The 14,322-nt window shown below is 33.3% G+C and overlaps 2 protein-coding genes and 1 long non-coding RNA gene across 4 annotated transcripts in view; 1 reads left to right on the top strand and 2 right to left on the bottom strand.

Moving 5' to 3' along the window:
* The first annotated feature begins 440 nt into the window (after window positions 1–440).
* LOC140753074 (uncharacterized) lies at window positions 441–6,633 on the top strand. The gene is made up of 2 exons (XM_073087452.1): window positions 441–1,719; window positions 3,063–6,633. The coding sequence occupies exons 1-2, from the start codon at window positions 622–624 to the stop codon at window positions 3,330–3,332; spliced, it is 1,368 nt and encodes a 455-aa protein (XP_072943553.1). The 5' UTR covers window positions 441–621; the 3' UTR covers window positions 3,333–6,633.
* Window positions 6,634–7,159: 526 nt separating this feature from the next.
* Window positions 7,160–14,322, bottom strand: part of LOC140753033 (sphingomyelin phosphodiesterase) — a 25,946-nt gene continuing 18,783 nt past the window's right edge. The window contains exons 3-13 of one of the 2 annotated variants that reach the window (XM_073087396.1): window positions 13,823–14,304; window positions 13,511–13,742; window positions 12,884–13,044; window positions 12,360–12,532; window positions 11,775–11,969; window positions 10,980–11,233; window positions 10,795–10,904; window positions 10,481–10,665; window positions 9,382–9,573; window positions 8,290–8,350; window positions 7,160–7,593 (exon numbers count right to left, since the gene is read on the bottom strand). In XM_073087396.1, the coding sequence (XP_072943497.1) occupies window positions 8,329–8,350; window positions 9,382–9,573; window positions 10,481–10,665; window positions 10,795–10,904; window positions 10,980–11,233; window positions 11,775–11,969; window positions 12,360–12,532; window positions 12,884–13,044; window positions 13,511–13,742; window positions 13,823–14,304 (2,006 nt within the window). In that variant the 3' untranslated portion in view covers window positions 7,160–7,593; window positions 8,290–8,328. The remainder of the gene's footprint in view (window positions 7,594–8,289; window positions 8,351–9,381; window positions 9,574–10,480; window positions 10,666–10,794; window positions 10,905–10,979; window positions 11,234–11,774; window positions 11,970–12,359; window positions 12,533–12,883; window positions 13,045–13,510; window positions 13,743–13,822; window positions 14,305–14,322) is intronic. The other variant, XM_073087389.1, reaches the window with a different exon arrangement.
* LOC140753082 (uncharacterized) lies at window positions 9,622–10,442 on the bottom strand. Its single transcript, XR_012103536.1, has 2 exons — window positions 10,025–10,442; window positions 9,622–9,801 (listed from the first exon to the last, which is right to left on the bottom strand). It is a non-coding gene; the product is annotated as an uncharacterized LOC140753082 (long non-coding RNA).

The raw sequence follows: 14,322 nt of genomic DNA, 5'->3' as shown, positions 1-14,322 counted from the left end.
TATTGTCACAGATTAAAAATTAAAGTAATGGCTACTACACATGTGCACAAGACATCGTCGATTTCGTCGAAGTCGTTTGACCATTTTCATATCACAATATTATTATTATACTTATTGTGTTTTTATTATTTTTCAAGTTCGGACATGCATAATATGGCAAAGAATATTCTGCTCATTTAAATATGCGTTTCCCGTTTTATAAATATTAAATCTTTATTAATTTTGTTTTTGGTCTTGCTTCCATATAGAAAAGTAAAATGCAAATAGAACTGTTGCTATTCTGAAATAAAATGTTTATTAAAATAACTTATATAATTTACTACATTGGCGAGAAAAACAGATTTTATTTCATACTGGCTTATTGAAATGTGTGTAAATTATTTATAGTTTCATATTGTATCTGAAATTTTATGTATTATCTGTACTAGTTACGCTTGCAAGTTGCATCTGTCTGTCATACTTTGAAGTATTTTAGATAATTTCGTCGTTATTATTTAGTAACGTAAACGAGATAATTATTCATTGTAAATATCAAGTGAGTTTTTTTTAAATAGATCATATTTAAAGAAATACGTCAAAATGCCACCTTAGAAGAGATTACCTTTTGTAAAAACTTCAACGATGCGTTCTAGTCTTAGAAGTTCAATTGAAGATTCAACATTGAAAATGGATATGCATTCTGATTATACTGAACCAGTTACTCCTGGAATATCATACAATGGCGCTGGTTATTGGAGGGCTGAGGATAGTGGGTACCATTCGTTCACTCCGGGCTCCTTCGAAAGTTCCGAAATTTCAGACAGTTCCAAATTAGCCCAGAGAAAGATTTGCTTCACTGGTCAAATTCATGTGGACTGTCGCAGCGTTACCCCAGAAGAAAATTATCGATCAAGAAAATATGCAACCTCGTCTAGTATATTGAGGAGTTGTGAGAACTTTGTTGAATCGCCCGTAATACGACGCTGTCTTAAACGATCATATCAAGAAGACGACAGTGATAATATATTTAGCCCGTTTCCGACCCCGACCAGCGTTATAGCTGGTAGTCTACGAGAATTGAAATTCAATGATGGGAACAAATTGAGTACCAGCCTCACATTTTCAAACAGAGGCCACACTGATGTTCCCTCTGATCTTTACTATCGTAGTGATCACATCCACACATCATATCCAACTACACCTATTAAGAAGATATGCAGAAGCAGTTGTAAGCTTAGCAGTCCATTAAATTTAAGGAAACCATCGAAAAAGTTAAATTTTGTGATACATTCCTTATCCTGTGAAACACAAGCACTACAACCAATTGTTCCGCCAGTGAGGTCAGAACCACTTCCTACTCAAAGCAAATTTCGACCTGATCAAAAAGTAGATATTATCAAAATGTTATACCATGAAGCCCATGTCATGCCGCCAATCATGAAAATATTCAGTTATTTATCGAACAAGGACATATACAACTTCACTCTGGTCAGCCAATTATGGTCGCAAGTATGGGAGGATGTGAGCAAAATAAAGTCAAAACAGACTGAGTACTTGAAGTTCTTAGAGGATAGAAAGGCAAACCAGGAAAATAAAAACAGTGTACCTAAAAACTATGAGAGCAATCCAACAAAGCCTCTTATTGAGATACATAATTTATTGACTAATAATTCACAGAAAAACTCCCCAAGCAGCCCTCCTGGTACTCCAAGGACAATTAAGTTTAAAAAATATGTTAAGGTATATACAACTTTAATATACAGGGTGAATCTCCATAAAGTGCACATATTGAAACAGGTAAAATTAAACCGCATTTTGTCGACAAAAAAATATAAAAAAAAAATAAAAAAAATTTTTTTTGGGTTATACGACCTTTTGAATTTTTTTTTGGGAATTGTGCACCTGGAGTAAATAAATCGCTATAACTTTTAAACTAAGAGGGTTATCAGGTTCAAACAAAAATAACAATGATTGCCAATGATAGGCCGTACTGATCCATGAAAAAAAAAAACAAAAAAAAATCATCTTCCCAGGAAAAAAATGTCAGATTAGTGCAAAAAAGCACTTTTTTTAGGTAAAATTTTCAGTAATCATCAATTTCCTCAAAATAATCTAGGCATTTTATTTTTTTGTTATTATTTAATGCAATTCTACGTCGTATTAGCTTTCAAACACTAAAAAAACCACGCCTCTAACTCAAGTATAAAGTTTGCTAGGAACGTTTCAAAAAAGACGCGACGCTCGTGCGCCCTAATAAAACTGGTATAGTCCGACCCATAATTAGATGTCCAAAATATAAACAAAGGAAACAATCAAAAATATGTTTCAATGGTAAATTCATGGTAGTTTCTTATTTTTGACAATATTAAAGTGATAAAACAGTAATAAAATAAATCTTTAATAATTAAAAAAAAAACACTAGTTTGTATTAAAAATGTTATTTATTACCAACACCCTTAAGAACTGCCTTTGTTTAAGCGCTCGTAGGAAACTTTATACTTAAGTTAGAGGCATGCTTTTTTTAGTGTTTGAAAGCTAATACGACGTAGAATTACATTAAATAATAAAAATAAAATAAATAGCCTAGATTATTTTGAGGAAATTCACGATTACTGAAATTTAACCTAAAAAAATTGCTTTCTTCACACTAATCTGACTATTTTTTTCTGGGAAGATAAACTTTTTTGTTTTTTTTTTTCATGGATCAGTACGGCCTATAATTGGCATTCATTGTAATTTTTGTTTGAACATGATAACTCTTTTAGTTCAAAAGTTATAGCGATTTATTTACTTTAGGTGCACAATTCCAAAAAAAAACTTCAAAAGGTCGTAAAACCCAAAAAAAAAATTTTTAATAACTTTTTTTATATTTTTTGTCGACAAAATGCGGTTTAATTTTACCTGTTTCAATATGTGCACTTTATGGAGATTCACCCTGTATATCTCTTTAATTTACATATTTTAATCAGAATAAAATTATTTCTTTCTAATATTCTGAGGAATGAAAGCCTAAAAAAAGATCAATATAGTCCATTAATTTTATATTTTACATTCAAATTAAAATGGTTTTAAAAATGTTTCAGTCTGCTCGACTTGACATACGGATGCAATTATCATGTGCAAGGTGCCACCAGCCTGCTAAAGTCACAGAAGAATCTTCAGGAGAAGAATGGGTGGAGTGCTCCAGCGCAACATGCTCCTACCAGTTTTGTAGATATTGCAGGTGTGAAAGACATCCAGGTAAGACTTGTACCCAGTATGACCTCAACGGACCTAGTCCATCAAAAAGAAAGAAAACTGCTTGTGTAGTAGGCACTAAGAAAAGCAGGAAAAACTTAAGAAGGCTTTTGTAAAATGCTCATTAATTGTAAAGACTACACCAGTGATGTTTTTTGTAGGATATTTTATGCACATTCCATCTCCAAAGATGAAATTATGTTCAAAAATAGTGTGTACATTATTTGAGATTAAAATAATTTGGGAAATCCCAGTGTCTGATATAGTGCCATTTTTTTAAATAACAATAACACAATAAGTTAACAGTAACACTAGATGATGTAAGTAAAATGTGCCTTAACTACAAAAAGTGGATCAAAATTACTCATTTACTCATTTTTAATATTTAAAATTTTGTTGTGTGGATTTATGGCACATAAATATAAACAATGTTTTAGCACAATTGTTTGTGGTGAATTGTCATCATAGTGGTTCTATTTCATATTTTAAGGATTTTTTTATTCCTAAGCATCCATTTCATACCTTTGAGGTATCTTACTAAAAGCAATCTTTAAAAAAGACTTGATTCCATGTACCCCGTATTGGTTATTCTATAATTTCAAATTTCATAGGTTCAACAGATTTCATCTTTAATAGGTGTTTAAAACATTGTGTGCATTTAATGCACAGCAGAATAATTCCCAAGTGTTTTTAAATTTGCATAAAGTAATAATTAGTTCTAGTAATTTTACTTAATTTTTGTTGTTGTTTTAAATTGTAATAAATGCATCAGTTTAATTGTATGATGTTGCCAAGTCAGAAACTACCTTTAACATGTTAGATGTGCCATATTTTCCTAACATTATGTTTTATAATTAGTGAAAAATTTAAAGGCTTTCTTTGATTACTTTACATCGTCAATATCAACAGTCACTGATAATACAAAAACAATATGTGTACATATTTTAAGTAAGTTTTGATTTTAGTCATAGTATAGTTAGTATTTTGGGATGAACTACATTTTACATTGTATTTTATATATTGCAGCATACATTTCTTACAGTTGCTGAAAACCTTGTTGGTATTTCTGTAATTGTGCTGCTAATCTCAAGAAATATTTTCAGTTAAGTTGGACTGGTTATTATAGGGTCCAAACAATAAAGACTGCTATTTTAAAAATTAATATTACACAATTTTTAATATACTCATTAGATTTATGATTAACATTTTACTTTATTGGTACATCAAGCTGTTCTTGCCAGCAATATAATAAGCATAGGAAATTGGTCTCTACCATAATAGACACTTGCTGTATTTTATATGTCATTCAAATATTTTTTGTCTTATTTACAGCAATTATCTCATTCGCAGAGTGTATAAAATTCAGATTTTCATAGAGTAGGTACTTAGAAGAGTAGAGACAATTCATTAAGCTTTTATTTTGCTTGTTGGCAGACTGTACTAATTGTATACATCACCAATTGCATTTAAGGCATTTATAAACAAGAAAACTATCCAAATATTGTCTCACAATAAGTAAGTTTATAGTTACATAAAGTTTATAGTTACACAAGTCACATTTATAATATGACCGTTATATTATGAACCACACTATATAATTCACATTCTTTATAACTTGATAAGTTTCTGTTTTATATCTTTCAGTATTTCGTTCCTTCTTTTTGGATAAATATTTGAAAAATTAGTTCAGTTATAAGGAAATGAGGCAGTTCGAAATTATAATAAAGATATTGTTATTGCCATATTAAAAAAATACTCTTCTTTAAATTATCTAGTCCCATAAATCAAGTTTAAAACTTCTACGGTTTGCCACTTTTTAATAGTTGCAATAGTCTAGGTTGATCTGGAAAATGTACCCCAGGAAAACTTCATACATTATCAAATGGTCAATAGTTTTTAATGTTACCTTTAACATAAATACAATACAAATAATACCTCTTTGCAATTTTTAGTTCGTTAAATATAAGTCAGCTCCACTGGTAGTTAATATTCAAAATACTTTATTTAAAAATATCACGTTACATACAAATTGCATTTACACCCCATAACTTAATTAAATTTTAATAAAATTGACATACACACAAATTAGGTTTAATTATAGGCTAATACTTTAAATATAGGTTTGATAAAGAATAAAGTCACGATTCAATGGATACTGATAATATTCACGTCAATCTTTATGAGCCCTCTACACATTCGGCGAGTCTGAGCTCATTCGCTTTGAATAGTATGGCATTAGCTATATTTGAGCGTACATTTACGTTAACATCTGAAATATGGTGCCAATACGCCGTTAAAAGCGGCAGCCTCCGAGCGACCATAAAGTTTGGCGATGCCATATATAATTGTTATTGTGTCTGTGAAAGTATTCTTGTCTTGGTAGTCTCCACAAACTCTACCTCAACGATTTTTGTATGATACTTTATATTTGTTTGACCGTAATTCCTTTGTCTTTGTGAATTAAGTAGGTATAGGTAGATAGGATTGTTAGGCTATTTTTGTCAAACTGGTCAGTTTAAGAACATTTTTTATTTGGCGCCTTATTTTTGAAGTCATAAAGCTACGTTGATTTTTCTTTTTTCGCTTCGATGTCGATCGCGTGCTTCTTCCCGAATATAGGTACTTACGGTGATAGTTGTCGATAGATCAAGTATCTGGAAGGTAACTTACAGGTTCCTCCATTGTCCGAATTGATATCTTATCGTACAAAGTAAATGTTCTGTCCAAAATTCTATGCAAAACGACCAGAGAAGACCATTTCATATAAATAATTATATCAATTTTAAAGTCAGTATTCAACAATTTATGTAGCAAGATTTATCAGCTATCTAATTCGTCTGTAATTTGCTAAATGGTTGCAGTCCTCGGTCCCAAGTAGTAGGTCAATCGTGACAATACAATGTATTTTTGTACAATATTGAATAATAATATCAATGAATATGATAATTATTGCCGATTCAATTGGTTCTATAAACAAAGATTGTATTGAACATGTCAATAAGTAGGTACTGGTCACGGAGTTATTAAAAATTATTATTGCATTTCTACTTATCCGTTTACAACTGACACCAAATCCACTACATCTCTGGTTGCCACTTGTATTATAAAAAAACTGGTATTTTAATTAGATATTGCTGTTTAAATTTTTAAATCCCCAAGTATCGAACCCACATTAATATCAATTTGATTGAATTGACATCAATTGTTCGTTTAATGTTTTGTTTGTATTTTATTGTGAAACTTCTGATTTAATTTCAATTATTTATTTGTAAATATATGTTATTTTAATGATTTTATTGATGCCATACAAGGCCAATTCGTATTTTAATTAGAATTGTGTTTTGATTAAGATTACTCTTCTTTTAAGTCGGATTTGCTTAATTCCGTTTTGATCACTTGGGTGCACTTAGTTGCCCTCTTAAAACAAAAAAGGTCTGGGAAAAGTTATGATTTTTATCAATCTTTTTCAGGGAATTACAACACACTTTATAATTATATGTGATCATCCAAGTGCTCAAAATGGAATATATATGTGTTTGGTTACTATGACGGTGTATTAAGATCTAATGAGTGAGTTTTGATCTAGTGTGGACGTCTATAAATCGAAATGGTGCAAACTAGGAGTTATATATTGATATAAAATAACGTTCTAGTTTAAGCGAGCTTTATATTTGTTAGGTCTAAATACACCGTAATAAATTACTTCGTATAACGAATTCAATCAATATTATTTCAGTTCGTAATAAAAATAACCAACTGTTAAACGAAGTCCAAATAATTTGTTTGCACTCGTTAAACGAAGTTAATACCCATATCATTAATGAATATTTAAATAATTTGCAAGGCTTACAAAAGCTCTCTACTCAATTTTGTAATAAGACTTTTAAAAATATTTTAAGTTTCTGTCACTGTGTGAATCTTTCAATGAGGACCAATAAAATACTTTTAATTAAAAATAAAAGTTTTAATTACACATTTACAGATGATATTTACAAAGTAGGTTATCTTAACATTATAAATAGTAATAAATTGACAATTGGATCGCCATGAAGCACCTGCTTAGTTTGCTTAGAGTTTTCGTGCAAACATTACACATTTAAAAAAATATAAATTATTTAGTATGATAATTATTAACATTACATCACAAGTGGTCAATATCAGTAATTAAATAGTTTTAATGTATAGTTCCTGTTGTATCTTAACAATAAATTAGGATATTTTAAGGCTGATATGAGTAGCATTTGTTCTTTTGCGACTATTCCGGTGGTGTACTCGACGAATCTGGCTCATTTTCTACTCCTTTACACTCAACCAAGACCCATCACAAACTTTGGTATCGAATAAGCCACTTGAGGTATTTGCATTAACATGGACATTCTGAAACAGAGTAAGATAATCATCACCGTTGTTATAACTAATACATTGCTTTTTTACTGCTGAGCTATCTAAGAGCTCCAGAGTGGTTGAGATAGAATAAAAGTTATGTAGGGGGCACATCACGCTAGTTGAGTGCGGTTTGCCAAATATCTTACAAGTCCGGGAATCTTGGGTTGTAGACATAAATAAGTCTACTCACGTTTCCCTTCGCCGTTAAAGCAAGCAAATAATAATTAAAATCTACAAACACCTTTGCATCAGTAGCTGGAAAATCCTAAAATACCATTAAACTGTTTCTGCTCATTATAATAATTAAGTCACATGATTAAATAAACCAATATGTAGAGCGTTTCTGCCCTAAATACATTAGTCAACTTATTTAATCAATTTTTACTCTACATTCAAAATCAGTTGCTTGCTATCTCACGTTATTTACATATTAAAATTTCATCACTGACACATTTAATTATATACCACCAACCTGAGTTTATTTACATATTGTATTATAGCTTTTAAAAATCAAGTGCTCTTGAATATATCAATTTCAAGTTTAGATATCAGTGCCATGCAAGTATTGCTAATTAGAATAAATATATTTAGTACATTTATTAAATATTATATCTGCTTTATTTAATATACGTAAATATATACAAATTACAGAGTTATATCTATATACAACTAAGATTCTTCACCAACCTTCTTCCGTGCGGACCTATAAGCCAATTCCACCACCAATTAAACTTGCCGTACACTAGGTCTGTAGAAATAAAACAAAGAAAATTATAATATAACAGAATTAAAGAATATAAAAAAGCTGTGACGAGAAATTCGAATTAAGTTGTGAAATGTGGTCAAGATGAGTATTTTGTTAGATATGGCACACTTGTTGTTTCTGTGGGTCGTAAGCTTTTGCTATTAATTTAAAGCAGAGTGATTAAACGTGATACCTTTCCCAGTGGTGTGTATAAAAGCCAATTTGATTAACACAAAGCTTGCGTAAAATTAAAGTATGACTCGAAAAAAGCGGTAAGTGCATGATGTGTATGTATTAATTGTATAATAAGAAATATTTATGAACATTCATTTTATCGACAGCAAAGATAACATGGTATTTCCGTTCTTAAAGATACAGTACAAGAATAAAGTTATTTCCGCAATCCTTAAAGTGAAAGTAGCAACAACCGAATAAAATTTCCTAAAGCCACATAACACTTCTTGTTGATATCAATTTTTGGCGAGTGTTTTTACATTCCACTTTCTATTTTTTTTATTATATATTTAGCTTATTCCTTACTCGAATGACAGAAAATGGTGGAACGTGGAACATATTTATGAGTTCTTAGTTCTTACTATAGGTGTAGGTACTCGACTTATGTCATCAATCAACATACAACAATGCATATAATTATGTAAGTATGACGATTATGAGTCATTTATAAAAAGGCGTTATCGGAAATTGTTGTAAGTATAGATTTCAAGATGTCATGTAATGACATCACACTATTAATTTTAATGAATGTTTTGTTCTTTTTAACATTTTATTACTTATAATTAATTTAAATGCTTGACACGTCTTAACCCTTCGTTATTACATATAATCTACGACTAACTTACGTAATAAAATCCGCGAATTTCTATTTTTTTATTATTACTCATTGAAACATAACATTTTAATAATTTACTTTACTTGTCACGTCACAAATTTTCCGCCCTTCGTTATTCCTTATAATCTGTAACTAATTTACGTAATAAAACCCTAGTAAAGCAATAATACTCAATAATACTCACGAAACAGAGAGTCCATTGTAGAACCAAGCGCGCCACGTCTGCGGCGCGGGCGTGGCGCCGTCGATGCGCGCCTCGATGTGTCCGCAGAGCGCGCGGCGGTCGTGCGAGCGGCCCGAGCGCGCGTCGCACACCAGCCGCTTGCGGCACTCGCCGTCGCAGCTCGGCCGCCGCGGGCTGCTCTTCCAGTAGTGTCTGTAAGTGCTACGTGCTGTACTCATCGTTATATACGTGTTAGTAGTATTCTCTTTTTTTTTGTAATAGCAAATGAGTATGCAGTCCTAAAATAGCATTGCGTGCATACTGCGTATGGCCATGGGCGGCATTGGTCACTTACAATCTGGGGTTGATTATAGAATCAACCCTAGATAAGATCAGAGTTTTATCCGAGGTCGACTACAGATGCGCTGCTACACCTGAGAACTAAACTGGAATTCCCGGTAAAGTATGTCTCCCTTACCCTTTCAATCAGAACACAAAAGCGCTTAACATTGCTGTTAATGGGTGAATATGTATGTGGTGGTGGTGCCGCCGGAGTCGAACCACTGAGAGTTCCACCACCCTTAAGTTAATTCTAGGTAATACCTATCTATGATTAATTCCTAAAGGTATAAGATTTCCGTGAAAGGCGTGTTATTACGAAGACGTAAGATGAGTCTACTATATTTTTCCTCGGGAGTAGCATTGCAGCCGTAGCTTCTAGCGGCATGCCTATTTTACAATTGATTACAGATGTCCATAAGCGACAGAGACTACTTCCACTTACTATCTTCTGGACTGCATGATCATTTGTTACTTCAATATTATAAAACAAGAAATGTTGTCTGTATTGTTGGCATATATTTTAGAAACAATTGCAACTATAGTGTTAGAAATGTGTTTCGTAAATGATCTACGTTACCACACTAGGTTAGCACACTAATATAATGGCACGAGACTTGGGCGGGGTCAGTGCCAGCATTGCGTAGAATATTTATCTTGCAGAACAGGTAAGTTGACATCTTACATGTATATAGACTTGGCAAACAACTAACGCTATGTTTACAAAGTCTTATGAAATAAAGAATGTTCAATTAGTAAGCAATTAATGGTTTGATATTACTTGAAGTATAAGTTGAACACGTCCTCCTTAGCAGTCATGTCATCAATGAACTTATCCCAGTCTTGCGGCCGCAACGCTGTCATCATGTATGCTGAACGCGCCGAATATAATTTATACCAAATCGGATAACCGAATAGATTGGCTTCTTTTAAGTTCATAATCCACGTCTCGTGGTCTACCACTAACTGTAAGAAAAAAGTTTGGTTATTAAGAACAAGAATATGTATGTAAATTAAATTTCAACTTTGTATCTCTTACGATTCCACACGTGTCTTGTGAAATATAATAAGAAGAAAAATATGAGATAAACTTACTCGAGTGGTAGCATCATGATCCCCGTCTACGTAATATATTCGATATCCTAGATTTAAATCATAATACGGCGATACAGACGGACCAACATACGCAATACTTGTAGCTCTCCCTAAAATAAATTAAAATGTATTTTATTGTTTATTACATTTTTATTTTAAAGTAATCACGCTTATCAGATACTAACCAAGATCGTTAGGATCGTAGAAAACTTCAAATTCATCATAATGAGTATGGCCGAAAAATTGTGCAGTTATAGTAGACTCGTAGCGATTCACGATAGCGTAGTAATTTCTACTCCATACTTTCAGGCAATCAGAATGGCCTGGCGGAATGTGGCCAATTATGTGAACTTTTTCACCACTAAACTCTGCTGATTGCAATTCATATATTAGCCACTGAAGCTCTGTCGCAGGATCTGTGCTATTTAATAAAAGCCACCTGAAAATAGAACGAAAGAAAATCTTGCATAAATCATAGTACATAGTATAATTATTACGTATTGTAATTTACACTTACAAAAACATCTTCCGATAACTGTAGTATTTGTCTCTACCTCGTTTATCATAATATAAAGTTCATTAACTTGTATAAATTTATATCAATTTACGCAAGGAGATGATTACAGCGACTTAATGTAAGTACGTTATTAATTTATTATTATTGTTGTAATCACCCATTCAGACAACATCTTCCTTTGTAAAACGCAATGCGTTATAATGTGTATAAAAACGGAGACCTGGGTACGACAAATGTTTTATAGATATTTATCAATTATTATAATAACATCGCTATACGAACATACAGGAGACTATTTAAAAAATAATGGTATGTAATGATTAGCCTTTTGCCTATTTGTTTAAATGCTTATTGACTTCATTTTTAATTTATTTATGCTAACATACTTTTTATAATTTACGTTAGAGCTTGTTCGAAAACCAGAAAAAAATAACGGCTTGACTATGTAATATAGCTTTTTTACCAGTTTTTGTTGTTGCAATAGTTCATGTTGAGCGATATGATGCGGAAGCCGGGTCGCACGAGCACGGAGTAGAAGGCGCCGCGGCGGACCGTGTGCGACACGCCGGCGGGCAGCCAGCGGCGCCACTGCGCGTCTAGCTCGTTGTACAGCCACGCGATGTTCGACTCGGGGGTTGAGATGTAGGGTGGTGGGAAACTGCAAAAATACAGGTGAGTTATTTATCTACAAATATAAAAATAAAGGTTTTTAATAAATATTTCATGTATTTGCTTTCTTTCAAAATTATCAATTTTGATGGCCTCAAGTATAAAGAAAAGTTTTGTATAAGTATATTCTCACGATGTTACCAAGCTCCATTTGCCGTCGAACTATTGTCATTAAAACTATTTTCTTCACTTTAGGGAAGGTTTACTTTTTTTATAAATCAAAGTTGATTTTTCACATGCCCCTAAGATTCCCCTTATGTACCCTTAAAATCGGTTCTCGGACGAAAAAGACATCGCGTAACATTCCTTTTTATTAGAAGTTTGTTCAAACAAAATTCGACAAGAAAATTTTTGAAAGTCTATTTAAAATGAAATCTACCTGTTCACTGGCGATGACTCATGATTGCCGAGAGCGGGAAATATAGGGACACCTGGGAACATGTCGGACATCTGAGCGACTGTTTCTTGAAGTACTTTCAGGTTTTCGTCTTTTGTCTGGTTCCATACATCGTGCGGCGGCAAATCACCAGTCCATAAAATGTAATCTATGTCCTGAAATATACGTTAAATTCACTCATAAATGATATATAGGTTCAAGTAAATTACTTGACTCAAGTATAAGAGGTATTACGCGGCCCGTGTATGTAAATACAATAGTTTTGTATTTTTCTTTTAAATTACAACAAAGGGCTGTTATGGGATTTTATAGTTTTTTTCTCATTCTTTGGAGAAGTCCTCTAAGTACGTAGTCACATTTGAAAATTTGGTAGTATAAAAACTTTTTTATGTATTAAAAATAAATAATTGTGACCATTATGCGTCACCCCAACCCCTTGTTATGCTTTAATAGGACTTAATGTAACGAATGACTAACAACTAGTTTACTTAGACTACATTACGTACGGTGTGCGTATCAGCGATATGCTTCAACATATGGTCGATGGTGCGTTTTGGTGTATCACACTTGCGGTAGTCTCCCCAGCGGCCCGCGCCTCCGCCCGGCGTCAAGGCCGGCCCGCTCGAAGCTCGACAGCATAAGGGTTCGTTGCACTCAGCGTTGGCACCTGAATTGGAATTTGCTTATTATTATTTGCAATTGATTATAAAAAAAACAGGTTTTACTTGTTTTGATCCCATTCAATTGACATCGTGTATTTGAATGATTTGGTCACAGAGCCCGTTTTTATTAATGGACTGATCACAGACCTATATCTCTGATGTTGTAGGGGAGTATAAGATTTAGTAGCGTAGTTGAGCTCAAACAGTCAGTCTTTATTAAGGTCTAAAGGCAAAATGACATGGAAGTTTCTGTTATTTCGAAGGTATGTTTAGCATTCGTTTTCAGTTGTTGTTGACATTAGGCACGTGTTGGGGACCGGAACGAGAAGTTTTTCTGCTATTATGTCTATTCCGCATTGTTACATTCGATCCACTAATCGATATTATCGCATGAATATAATCCAAGTTATGCAGATAAAAAGAGAATGTTATATTGAGTTACTCTATATGAACGACATCAATACTTCTTACCTTCCGCATAATAGGGATCAAAGTGCGTGTCGGATATCTGTAGCACTTTGAACGTCGGAGCCTTGTCCACGGGCGAATCGAGAGAACGCACAGCTGGCTTTGGTACTGGAGGGAAGGTAACTTCCCACTCGTGGTAAGGGTTATACACGTCACCGCAAGCGTCGCCTATCACAAAACTGCAAATCTCGTTAGGACCTATCGTGACGCGCTTTAATACGTATACAACCTCGCTCTGGAACAGTAAACGTTACACTTCTGTTAAATGGAATATTATAGGCAAATAATTCGTATATATAACAATCTAAATCTCACCCCAAACAGTCTTGTAATACCCTCGCACACTCTGGCGGATTGGATGTTTAACGAAACGCAAAACTGATAGATCATTTTGTTAATCTCCTCCTTGGTCTTGCCGAGCTTGATGTAGTGCTGCAAGAGGCCAGCACCAGCTTTGCAAGCAGTGCATGAAACCTTCGACATAACGGAATGTTCAACTTCATAATAAACTTGTTTTAAATTTAACAGTTTCAAGGCTTTTTCAACAAACAATGGCAAATTCGTGCTCTTATCGCTATCCCATAACAGCCTAGAGTAGTTTCGTTTTAAGGCAGCCATGTGGGCGATGAGCTCTGTTTCGTTAGCAGTTGGAGGGAGTTTATGAGTGAAGTTTGAGGGTGTGAAAAAAGGCTCATCGTTTCGAGGCTCGTTGGTCCAATTCCAAGTGTCCATCGGTTGCTTCCATCTTATGACAGGTCTATAACTTCGTTCGGACTCTTGAAGAAATATTGGATTACCTAAAATGAAACATAATC

This window comes from Epargyreus clarus, unplaced genomic scaffold, assembly GCF_041222505.1.
Source record: "Epargyreus clarus isolate Ecla_fem2 unplaced genomic scaffold, WU_Ecla_fem_2.2 ptg000003l, whole genome shotgun sequence".
Lineage (NCBI taxonomy): Eukaryota > Metazoa > Arthropoda > Insecta > Lepidoptera > Hesperiidae > Epargyreus > Epargyreus clarus.
The sequence above is the reverse complement of the archived record's forward strand: the minus strand, read 5'-3'. Positions and strand labels throughout refer to the sequence as shown.